Consider the following 12,798-nt stretch of genomic DNA (forward strand, 5'->3'; position numbering starts at 1 on the left):
CTCTTCTTCCAGGTAAGAAAGCCTCAGACTGCTCAAGATTCGTCAGCACTGACCTCGGAGAGTGGGCACAAACCTGGGGTTAGACAAGTAGCAGCAAGGGCTGAGCCACTGTGTCCCCATCAATGTCAACATTTTCAGATCCAAAACTGTTGTTCTGTTACTTAAATTCAACAAAAATAGATCCTCTGAGGAGCAGAACCTATTGGTAGTCAGAGGAAATGAAAATTCCTAGTCAGGGCCCTCCCTTCTCTCTCAGTCATGTCTCTCCTCACAGCCAAGGACTCCAAGAGCTAAGACATGCTCACATAGTAACTTACTTCTGCATAAAGTTAGCAAATGCAGAATTCTACTGGAAACCATTGTGCACCCTGCACTGTTCTGTTACTGCTCACAGGTGGGGAGGGTTATTTGCTATAAGTTCTGTTTACTTGAGGACTTGTCGGTCTGCCTATTCTTCATGGTATGAGTATATGCATCTCCATGTGTGTGTCTGCATGTGTGGGGGGGACTGTGTGTGTGTGAGGGGGTGTGTGGGGGAGTGTGTGTGTGTGTGTGTGTGTGTGGTGCTAGGGAATGAACCCAAGACCTGGTACATAATAAGCATCCTATCACTGAGCTATACTCCCCAACCCATGTGATCCTCATCTCTTAAAACATTTCCCAATCAAAAATGAGTGGGGAAAGCAACATAGGGATTCAAATGAAAACAATTTGAAAGTGGAAAAAAAGTCTATTCTATGATATCACTGCTCTATTAACAGGCACTATTTAATTCCACTCACTCAAATAAAAAGAAACATCGTTGCTCTCACAGTAACCCACTCAAACAACAGTGATATAAAAAAGCCCACATATATCCAGTAGGAATAGGGGCAGAGAGAAGTCAGAAGTGCTAAGTGCCTGTGAAGGTGCAGGAGATGGACACCAGGTTGGTGGAGTGACCCTCTTGGATTTGAGCTTTTGGGAGTGAAACCAAAGAAAACAAGCCAACAATTAAATTTTGTTAATTTTTCAACCTTTGTGTCTTCTTAATTATCTCAAGTGCTTCAGTAATTTTCAATCAGTCAGAGCTTCACAGTCTTAGACACTCAGGGAAACCTAGATGGTTGGAGTGCCTCAGAGGTGAGATCTGTCACTTGGCTATGGAAGATCTGGTAAACATTTACAAACAAGTGAGATCGTCCATCCTGAAGAAATGTGTGTACCAGGAGGTTGGCTTGGGGCATACTAAAAAGAAGATGCCACCCTCAAGTGATTATGGGTTTTTCTTTATGTTTTACAAATCTACCTACTAACCAAGCATACCAGCCTGTTTTGAAAAGTGGGTGGTCTGTATCTATATCTGATTACATGTGTCTAGATTTCCTGAAGAATGAGAAAGCAAAAAACTGTATTCAGAGTGTTGGAGAATTTGAAATTCCAAGACCAGTTTAATAATTTATCTTCATTAAATTCAGGAGTGAAAAAGAGTTCTTCCAGTCGTGTATTGATAAGAGTATTGGACCACTTCAGCTCTGTCAATGTCATATAACTTAAATACTTCATATAAATTGTAGTGTCTCAACTTAAAATAGCTTTCTGTCTCTCCATATTCCTTTCATATTCTAGAATACTTCCAGAATACTGTCAGACAGGGCAATATTTTGAATGATAAACAATAGCAAGCTTAACTTTAAACTAGAAATTGTAATAACTTAATCTTATATCTAATACAGAAGTTCTCTCATAAGTATTCTTTCTCTGTTATTACTTAAATTGTTTTTTATTCATCTAATGGCAAGCAACTTTTAAGCTAGCTATTAATTTAAAGGCTACAAAATATTATAATGAATATACAAGTAATAAAAGAGCCATTTAAATTCCTGTAAGAGTAGAAATCTGAACCTTTGGGTTAGGAACTGTGGTGGTTTTAATATGGTCGCCCCATGGGAAATGGCACTATTAGGAGATGTGGCCTTGTTGAAATACATATGACCTTATCGGAGGAAGTCTGTCCCTGTATAGGAGGGCTTTGAGGGTTGCTAGTACCCAAGCTCTACCCAGTGCAGGGAAGAGCGTGCAGTAGAGTCTTTCCAAGGCTGCCTGTGGATCAACATGTAGAATTCTTTCTTGAATCTTCCAGTACCATGTCTGCCTGCACACTGCCATGCTTCCCGCCATGATGATAATGGACTGAACCTATGAAACTGTAAGCCAGCTCCAATTAAATGTTTTCTTTATAAGAGTTGCCTTGGTCATGGTGTCTTTTTACAGCAATGGAAATCCAAACTAAGACAGGAACAGAACATAAAAATAAGAATTTTCAATTCCAAATATGGCTGAGGGGTTGAAAATAGATGGTAAAAATAGTCTGAGAAAATTCATTAAAAAATAATAAAGAAAGAGATAACGGAGTAGGGAGAAAAAGGGAAAGAAAAAGAAACCAGAGAAGAAAACACAGGACTGAAATTGTCCTGCCTGGTGCAGGTGCCCCAGCTCAACTCTAACAGATGGTGGCAATGCCTGCCTCCTCTTATCGGGAACACACAGTCTACAGCACTCTGAAGGTCAGCATCTGCAGAGTCAATCCATAATATAATGAAGAATCTCAGCAAAAACAACTATATCTATGATGAACGTGTACAAATCACCTTCCTTGCCATTACTCTCTAAACAGTAAACTTCGTGTTGCACTGGGCAGTGTAAGTAACATAAGGATGACTTAAAGGATGGAAGAGGATGTGTGGCGCTCACAAACCCAACCATATTTTATACAAGGAACCCGAGCATCCATGGATAGGGGTGTCCTCCATGGGATCCTCGAAGAAATCCCTCCAGGATAGCAAGGGATGACTATGGTCAGGGTCCTCAGGACGTTCCCTCTCCAGATCCCTCTACACTGATTCGACTTCCACCCGGGAGCTGTGTCTATCAAGGACCCACTCACCCAGGTGGCATCCCTGCCCTTCTGCTGCTAAAGCCCTCATAGGCACAATGATCTTCAGCCAACCCAAGTTCATGTGATGAGGAAGATTCTAACAGTGACTAGGAAAGGGACAAGGGGAGTATAGAGCCTTCTTCCCACAGGGCAGGGATGTCTCTGGCTCATTGATGTATGCGCTTTACCAGAAACTAGGTCAGAATAAGAACTGAACTGACTTTTTGTTGGATATGTACATATATATGTATATAGAGAGCTCATATACATGTTGGGGGGTGTATGTGTGTATCTGTGTGTGTCTGTGTGTGTGGTACAGAAATGATTGATCAAGAACACCATCATGTCTTTTCACCTGCATATAGTTTCTCTTGTGGATAAGGGGGAAAAAATTGAAAATGTACTCTCTCAGCAAATTTCCATCATGTGACAGTGTTGTTGACAACAGTCCTCATATTGCACACGAGATTCTACACTTACGTCCCTCAGAATGTGTAATTTTGACCTACATCTTTCCATTTGTATCTCTGGTACCTGATGTGACTGCTGGCCCCTGACCCTAAAAACTACTGCTCTACTCCTCAGTGTCGGACTTCTTTGGAATCCTTCTTTTTCTTCCTGTATCTTCATTAGTTCAATGTATATAAATGCAACGGAATAGTATTCAGCCTTTAAATGGAGATACCACCATTGGCGACCTCATGAATGAACCTGGCATTCATCTTTAACCACTGGCTAGGATTTGTGTCCTAGGTGTCTGTGAATATACCATACTTTGCTTATTCATTCATCCACTGATGGGCACTGTAATTGCTTGCATTTCTGGACTACTGTAAATAATGCTGCTGTAAATATTGACATGCCTGCCTGTATGTGAACATGTCTCTCCTCTCTCTCTCTCTCTCTCTCTCTCTCTCTCTCTCTCTCTCTCTCTCTCTCTCTCCTCTCTCTCTCTTTCTATGTGTGTGTGTGTGTGTGTGTGTGTGTGTGTGTGTGATATAGGCAAGGAAATGTGTGTGAGCCTATGCACAAGAATGCAGAAGCCACAGCAGGACACAGGTGCCTTCTATCGCTCTCCACCTTATTGCTTGAGACAGGGTCTCCCACTGACCCGGAAGTTTGCTCATTTGCATAGTCATGCATGACATTTTACATGCATGTTGGAGATTAAAACTTGTGTCTTCATATTTGTAGGAAAGCATCCTTGGGACACACCCTAAGCCATCTCCATGGGTCCACAGACATAAGTTTTAACTCACACGAAACACACCCAACACACACTTAGTAGTAGAATGTCTATTGTGAAAAAAGATGAGGAATGCATGCTGGGGTGGCTGTGGGGGAAAAGGGGGTATTTGTAGACTGTTGGTAGAACTACAGATTGGCATGGCCAAGGAAAGAATGAAGATCTTAATCAAAATTTAAAAAGAAAATTTAAAAAATAGAAAGGAAATCTGAATCTCAAAGAGACAACTGCAGAGCAAGCTCATCTGAGCTTCATTTGTGTTGCTGACCTGGAAAAATTGATGGATGCATGAATGGAGAAATGTGTTCGCCATGGACTATTGACCAGCCTTGGAAAGGGGAAATTCTGTTACTATGGCAACATGGTGGGACACTGCTAAATGGAAGCGTCCAGTAGAGAAAGACAAATGCTGAACAAACCCTCACAGGTTGCATGAGAGCGAAACTCAAGAAAGCAGATGGCGGAACAGTGGTTGTCAGGGGAAGGGGCAATTTGGCAAATGAAGAGATGTTAGCCAATGGGTACAAAGTTTTAGTTCTGTGAGTGGAATATACTGCAGAGACAGAAACTGCCATCCAATGACTACAGTTACTATATTGTATACTTAAAATCTGCTATGTCAGGCAGTGGTGATGCACGCCTTTAATCCCAGCACTTGGGAGGCAGAGGCAGGTGGATTTCTGAGTTCGAGGCCAGCCTGGTCTACAGTGTGAGTTCCAGGACAGCCAGGGCTACACAGAGAAACCCTGTCTTGAAAAACCAAACCAAAATAAATAAATAAAATAAAATCTGCTATAAGGTAGAGTTTTAAATGTTCTTACTCACATGGAAAACTACAGGAAGTGGAGATGTGATCATCAGCTTCAATGTTCTCATCCTTCCCCAGTGCACACATATCAAAGCATGACACTTGGTACGACCCAGCTATGTAATGTTTTTATGTATAAAATCTAAGATGCACACCTTAAATACATAATTTGCATTTTCCAATTATACTTCAATAAAGCTGGGGAAAAGAAAGCACTCACAAAGGACTACATATTATAGGATTTCATTTATGTTCCAAATAGGCAATTTATAGAGGCAGAAAAGTAGATTAGCAGTTACCTGTGATGGGAAGGAAAGTCGCTAGGGAATGACTGCTAATAGATTAAGATGTCTCTTTGCAGGGTGATGAAAAATGTTTTAAAATTAGATTATGTTAATGGATGCATAATTTTGCAAATACAGTAAAAACAATTTAATTGTGTACTTTCCAGTATATAAATTATGCCCCAATAAACCTGCTTAAACCAAAGAAAACATAAATAAGTAGTCTTTTAAATGAGCAAAATGAAATCAACAAAGTTGCTTTATTGTATATTTTATCATACTTTGTGCAAGGGATAGTGGAAGAAATTGCAGTAAAATCTGCTCGCCCGGGTACATAGAAAAAGTTGCGTCATGTGCAAGAGCAGACATCTACCAGGTACCTAGACCATGAACTTGGGTTTTTGGTTTTTGGGTTTTTTGAATTTTGTTTGTTTGTTTGTTTGTTTTTAGTTTTGTCTCTCTGATTCCTGTCTTTTTACTACAATTTCATTCAGTAATATATATATATATATATATATATATATATATATATATATATATATATATATATAAATGGTGGGCACTTGGCACAGTAAAATGGAACTGTGTTTGCTCTTAGGTACCTATCCATCAAGATTTTCATATTTACTCTCAAGAGTACTTATGTATCCATATCTATATTTTATCTCAAGGCCCTCACAGGCTGTTTATTCCAAGCACCTCTAGTCAATTAACAGCACACAGACTATTTCTCCATCCCAGGGCCAGAAATCAGCTTACAAATGGGAAACCTTGACACACCTATACATTACTTCCCTTTCTAGTGCTCCTCACCAAAGCTTCCTTAAACATCGTTGAAGCAAATCTTTGTAAAGTTCTTTTTTAAAATGCTTTCAAATGTATGTATATAATGGGAATGTGAACTTAACGGAAAATTTCTCGTAGTTTCAGAAGCAAAAAGAAATATTAAAAAAAACAAAACAAAAAAAAGAAGCAAAAAAAATTTCATTGTGATCAAAAGTCATAAAACACATATGACTCTTTGATTCAGAGAGTCTTTTTCTTAAAATTACACTTGCAGCAATTACTAAGACTGTGTTCAGACCCCATTTAGGAAGTGTTTCCTTAGTTTCCATACTAGGCAAGGGTGGAAACAAACTAAATATTAAAATATTTTTAAATAAATAATAACAAATATTTTAGAATTCCAAAGTATTTGTATGATCATTAGATTTTGTAAGTCTTGCACAGAATGTGTGCACAGCATATGCTTGGGGGCATACATATATGTAAGAATCAGGATGTTGCCATTAATCCATTATCTATGGATGAGTAAATTTTGGCATAGGGCTGTTTTAGAGGAAATGAAAGAAAAGGGATAGATGTAAAATCAAGCTACAGTGAAAATCCCTTCAGATCTGATGTAGCTTTGCTTTAAATATGCTACAACCACAAGAGGCTTGAAATATCTTATTAATAAGCAGGCCTCATTTGGGGTACCTCAAATGAACTCCATACACCAATTAGCTATTGTACTTCTAAAAAAAAAATACTATATTGAGCTTCTTAGAGAAAGGTTTAGGTCAGGTTACTGCGGCTCCAAAGGTGGCCCATTTGCTGAGTCTGGAGAGTCCTTGTGTGATCTCCTCTCCTCCAGGCTCATGAGTCAGCACACAGTGCTCGGAGTACTGGCACAGCCAACAGCAGCGTGGTTTTGTACAAATGCCAGCAAGCACCATTCCCGCACTTGAGTTGGCACTAATGGTCCCTTTCCATAGCGTTAGTCTCAGGGAAATTCGAAACTTCCAGATGCAGCTGGAGGAAGGAGCTGACTGTCGTAAGAAACACATGGCAGATGTACCCACCATTAATCAGACAGACCTAAGACCTGAGACACGCCATGGCCGTGAGCAGTGTTTCCAATGATGGCTACTTAGAAGCATGTGCCAAGAGGATGTGAGGTAGGAAACCCAGGTCTCCCTGGCTCACAGCTATGCAGGTCTGCATGTGAAAGTTACCACTGCTATGCTGACATTCAGTAGTCATCAGCAAAATACAAATTACATTTCCCCCTATTACTTGTTCATTGCTTCCTTCCCAGTGTCTATGGTTTACATGGGCATTACTGAAGATTACCTGGACAGCCACTATAAGTCCTAAATTCTTTTCTGTGCCCATTCTGTGGATTTTCTGCCTGACTCATGGAAATTACTGCTTGTCACACACTATCAATAATATCTCTCTTGCTTTCTTTTAATCCCATTTTTTTCTTTATGGGTCCTTCCTAGTGAGAAGAAAAGATTACCTCCCTCTGAAGAATTTCAGGTATATAAAATTACCTTTATGTAACAGCCTGTGATGGCCATGAACAGTTTTGCCCCCCTTCTCTGTACCTCTGTATCTTTCATTTTGCTGCAGGAATAAGAATACCCACCTCATGGACCCGTTGTGATGACAAAGTAGGAAAGGGCGAGGACTTCAGCTCAGTGTAGAACACTGCCTACCATGCTCAAGGTCCTGAGTTTGGTCCCCAGCAAGAACAAATAAAATTAAATAAAGAAACGAACTTGGGTATAACAGCACATGCCTATGAGACTAAGGCAAGTGAACCTCAAGTTTGTGGCCAGCCTGGGTGTGGTGATTTGAATAGGTGCAGCCCTCACAGATTCATGTGTTTGAATGCCTGGCCATAGGAGGTGGCACTATTAGGAAGTTTGGCCTTATTGAAGGGTGTGTGGCTTTGGAGGCAGTGTGTCACTGTGGAGGTGGGGCTTTGAGGTCATATATGCTCAAATCTGGCCATTGTAACTCAAGTCTTCTTCTGCTGCCTTTGGATCAAGATGTAGAACTCTCAGCTACTCTCCTGCACCATGTCTGCCTGCATGTTGTCATGCTTCCAGCCATGATGATAATGGACTAAACCTCTAAACCTGTAAGCCAGCAGCAATTAAATGCTTTCCTTTATAAGAGTTGCCTCTGTCATGGTGTCTTTTCACAGCAATGAAACTCTAACAAGGACACTGGGTTACAGGCCCTCAGAAAAGGGGTAGGAGAAGAATATCCCCTAGGTCTCATTGTAAAATCTGCCTTCTACCCTTGGGCAACAGTTACCTGCACTAAACTGTCACTGTAAGAAGTCACCCAACCTTATAATTCTGATTCCATAGCCATGATCCTAGCTGAGCATCCCGAATCCAAAAGACTCCAAAACTCTGGAGCACCAGCCTAACAGCAGGAGTGGAAAATTCCATACACAAAACTGTTTCATGAACAAAATTATCTAAAATGAACAAGATTGCCCTTCAAGTTGTGTGTATAAGGTATAGGTGAAATATAAATGAATTTTCTGTTTAAACCAGAACCCTGTCTCCAAGCATCACTGTATATAGGCAAATAGTTTTTTAAAAAAGTTTAAATCCAAAGGATTTCTGGTCCCAAGTCTTTTAAGTAAGGAATACTTAAAGGGTATTTTCAGTGCTGATATGAGACTATAAAGCTCATCTGGCTAGTCAATAAGGTAATGAGTATAAAATCAAAACAATAAAATTCCCGTATGACCTGAGTAACCAGAATCTAATACTGCCTCAGCTTCCTCGGTAAATTAGCTCCCTTGCATAGGAGGGCAAGGGATCCTCTTGACCGGCATCAGAACAGTGCAGTGAGCATTGGCCAGTTGTAGGATGAATGTACTTTATGCTGCAGGAGATCCGGCCAATTTACAATACCTTAGAGTAAATCTGCTTCCCGTCTTCATAGTGGATCTCCACATAGTCAGATGACAGCAAACCACTGCAAAGGAAAGGAGAGAAAGTGATTTCTGCAACCAAATGTTAGAGGTTTAAAAATACCTCAATAAATGGTTGACAGGGACATGAAAGCCACAGGTCTGCAGTCTATAGTCTGGACTAAGGAGCTGTGGGCAAGTTTCAAGACAGCATCCAGCAAAAAGAGAAAAGAAAAATAAATCTTCCATCTAGATTCAGAAACATAAAACATAGGCAATGGAAAGGACACCTCAGATTCCGCACGCAGTGGACATGTTAATCAAAACTATCAACCTAAGTTGCATGTAGCAGACAAGCCCTATCACTCACACACACACACACACACACACACAATTAATGTTCCAATGGAAATTTTTTTAAGTGTGGATCAGTGGGAAGGAATTTAGAAAAGAACTGGCAGGCACTTCCCATAAAGGCCAGATAGTAAACACTGCAACTCTGCCAGCTGGGTAGTCCCTGAGGCAACAATCGACTCTGCCATCAGCAATATATAGTCAAATGAGTGTGACTGTGTCCCAGTAAAGTGTTATTTATGGAGAATGAATATTTTAATTTCACACAGTTCTAATGTACAATGAAATAATATCATTTTGAATTTTTAAATCCATTTAAAAATGCATAAGGCCATCACAAACTCAACAACCTGAGTTCGAGCCCCAGATCCCCCAGTGGAAGGAGAGAACTGACGACTGAAAGTTGTCCTCTGAGCTACAAGCATGTATGTGTACACATGCACAGTATTTACGTCATATCCAAAATCATGCTAAAAATAAATTTGAATTTAAAAATCAAGAACATAAACGTTGATGTCAGAGTAGGGTTTAGACCCAGCACAGCCCATGAATGGAGGTGTCGACACAGGCAAGTCTTACTAACTTGTGTAAAATGAGACTATCCAAAACGTGAAAGTCACAGGACACTGTGAAGATTAAATTGATTAAACCAGAATTGTGCAGAACTGAGCCTAGAAATCAGCACTGGGTGTTCAGGGTTGAGCATTGTGACTATCACCGCTGTAACTTTAAGTGCATCTTCCACTGTACACATGGGTAATAAACTCTTGGTTGTGGGTATGGAGGGAGACCTGAGTGTGAACTTTCTTTGTAAGGACCAATGCCTCAGACCCATGGGAACTGCAGAGCCTTCTTCTGGCCTGCCTGGAAGTGTTGACAGTGTGGGCACCTCCAGGTGGTTTACTGCCTGGAGCTGTGCCTCTAACAGAGACCTCCCACCTAGACTACCTAACCGACTTCCTACGGGCTACAGATGCTAACAAGCACCATGAGGTTCGGGGTTGTTGAGCAGGTGATGCTCTTCCATCAGAGCAAGCATGGCACACCTGGCTCCACCTGCTCGGTACACCTCGGTGTCTGATTTGTCTTCATTCCCAGTCAGGTTTTCAGAATCAAGTACAGTGCAAGGTGCTCTGCACCCACTGCAGAGGGCTGGGTTAGGACACCTGGGTTTCTGTCCAGATCTGCCACTAAGACTAATGAGAGAGGTGGCAACACACATTTATGGGCCATTTACTCCATCTGGGAGGCATGAACTCATGCCTGAACCACTTATATGTTCCAAATATAGGTCTTTGTTCCTTCTACAAAAATAAAGGGCTACAAAAGATGATTCTTCATGTCCATTCCTGCTCAGACATATTGACTTTCTAGAAGTCACTCAACAGTAGGTTTACTTGTAAGAAAATATCAAACTACTATGATTCTACATATATTTCAGAGCAATGTCCAATGTACCCTACAGCCATTTCATAGGAAGCTTGGAAAAGGGTAATCAGGAGCCTCCCCTGCATGTCCTATGTGCACCGAAGCACAGCTTTTACAACACAGAAATAATGGAGGTCTGTGGCGGTTTGGATGAGAATGGTCTCCTTAGGCTCATAGAGTTGAATACTTGGTCCCAGTTGGTGAAACTGAGAAGGATGGCCTGGTTAGAGGAGGTCCCTGGGGGTGGGCTTGGAGGTTTCAAGAGATACATGCACATATGCATTCCCAGTGAGTTCCCTCTCCTTCCCTGCACTCCGACTTGCAGAGCAAGATGTAAACTCTGAGCCACTGCTGTCACTACTCTACAATTATTGCTGCAACTACGCTACCATCATGAACTCCAAGCTTCTGACACGGTAATCCCAGTTAAAAGCTTTCTTTTCTAAGCTGACTTGGTCACGGCGGTTTGTCACAGGAACGGAAAGACAGCTAAGACAGTGTCTATACTTAAACATGTGCTCATGTTCACCCAAATGACCACTCCTCGAAAAACTCTCTCTCCCCCAATTCCCACCAGTTTTTAGAACTTTTAGTTCATTTAACTAATTAGGTCATGGCAGCCAACGCTGGTCACCAGGCAGATCCTCAAATTTGCAGACCCTACGCCTGATCTCTCTGTCTACCAGAAGCTTCTTTCTCTTTTTTCTCATTACATACATATATATATATATACATATATATGATATATGTATATATATAATATATATATTATATATATATGATGTGCATGTGTGTGAGAGAAAGAGGGAGACAGAGACGGAGAGAGAAGGAGAAGGCCAATGGTTGATCTCATTCTTCCCTCAAGAGTTCTCCACCTTACTTTATTGGGATCTGGAGCTCACTACTCAACTAGGTTGCCAAATCTTCTGGTCCCCACTTCCTGCAGTATGTGCCACCATTCGGACAGGTTTTTGTTTGTTTGTTTGTTTGTTTGTTTTTGCATAGGTCTTAGGGATTGACGTCAGGTCCTTCTGCTTATAAGTCAAGAAATTTCCCTGTCAAGATATCTCCTACCCCAACTTGTGATAATTTTAATTCATCAAATGTTTACTTTCTTAAGCAGTAACGAAGACAATCACAGTCACTTAGGTCAAGACATCCAAACAATTGTAGTTTGTTACCTACAATTATGCTTCTGCTCTTTACTGCCTTGGGTTTTTTGTTTTTGTTTATTTGTTTTTTAGACTTGGAAGTGAAATGGTTTGTCAGTTGCTATTTTTATCACGTGTTGGGGGCAATAAAATAAGGGTTGACAGAAAAGCTAGCGGCATGGCGAGGCTGGGATTGAAGACTGGAGCAGTGATACATGAGGTAGGTAAAAAGAATTACAGGCTGAATAGAGGCGTTGTGTGAAGCTAGACAAAGATGGCCGGCTAGGCAAAGGATGAGGGGTATGGGCAGAGTTCACAGCAACAGAGCTGCAGGAAGAGGACCACCCTAGCAAGAGGATGGAAAAAGGAAGGGCTTAAGACACTGTAGTGTTATAACAGGGGCCTGATGACTTCCTAAAGACGTGAGAGGTCATATTGGAAATTTCACAGCACAGGTGCTCCTTAGCTCTCAGGAGAGGAGTCCGTGGGCCATAATGCCATTTTGAAACCATAGAATGAGGAGAACAAGAAACATGGGGCCATGGGTTCACAGTGGAGGGTGAGAGGAAGAAGAGTTAGATGGAGAATCTGAGACAGGCTTAGGTGTGTAGTGCAAAGGGAAAGGACCCCCACTCCACGAGCTTGACCAACCAGCATGATGCGACTCCCAGCTGAGGAGGAGGCTGCGGGGCGCATGGAGCAGTTAAATCGTTCTGTGGTTAGCAGTGCCTCCAAGAGCCAGGATCTGCTGTCAGCCTGACCTACAGCATTCCAGAAGCAGCAGATCTTCCAAGTGGAGCCCTTACCAGCCTTAGGGAGAGAACTCCCAGCTTCTTTTACTTTCAGCCTGTTTTGAAACTGGCACTTCATTCATACTACATTCCAGAGGAATGGGAGGAATGGCCGG

The 12,798-nt window shown here is 41.4% G+C and overlaps 1 protein-coding gene across 1 annotated transcript in view; it reads right to left on the reverse strand.

Moving 5' to 3' along the window:
- The window catches only part of Adam23 (ADAM metallopeptidase domain 23), a 153,614-nt gene that overhangs the window by 72,981 nt on the left and 67,835 nt on the right, over window positions 1–12,798 (reverse strand). The window contains exon 4 of the mRNA XM_052193578.1: window positions 8,960–9,023. Coding sequence (XP_052049538.1) covers window positions 8,960–9,023 — 64 coding nt within the window. The remainder of the gene's footprint in view (window positions 1–8,959; window positions 9,024–12,798) is intronic.

Source organism: Apodemus sylvaticus, chromosome 9 (assembly GCF_947179515.1).
Source record: "Apodemus sylvaticus chromosome 9, mApoSyl1.1, whole genome shotgun sequence".
NCBI lineage: Eukaryota > Metazoa > Chordata > Mammalia > Rodentia > Muridae > Apodemus > Apodemus sylvaticus.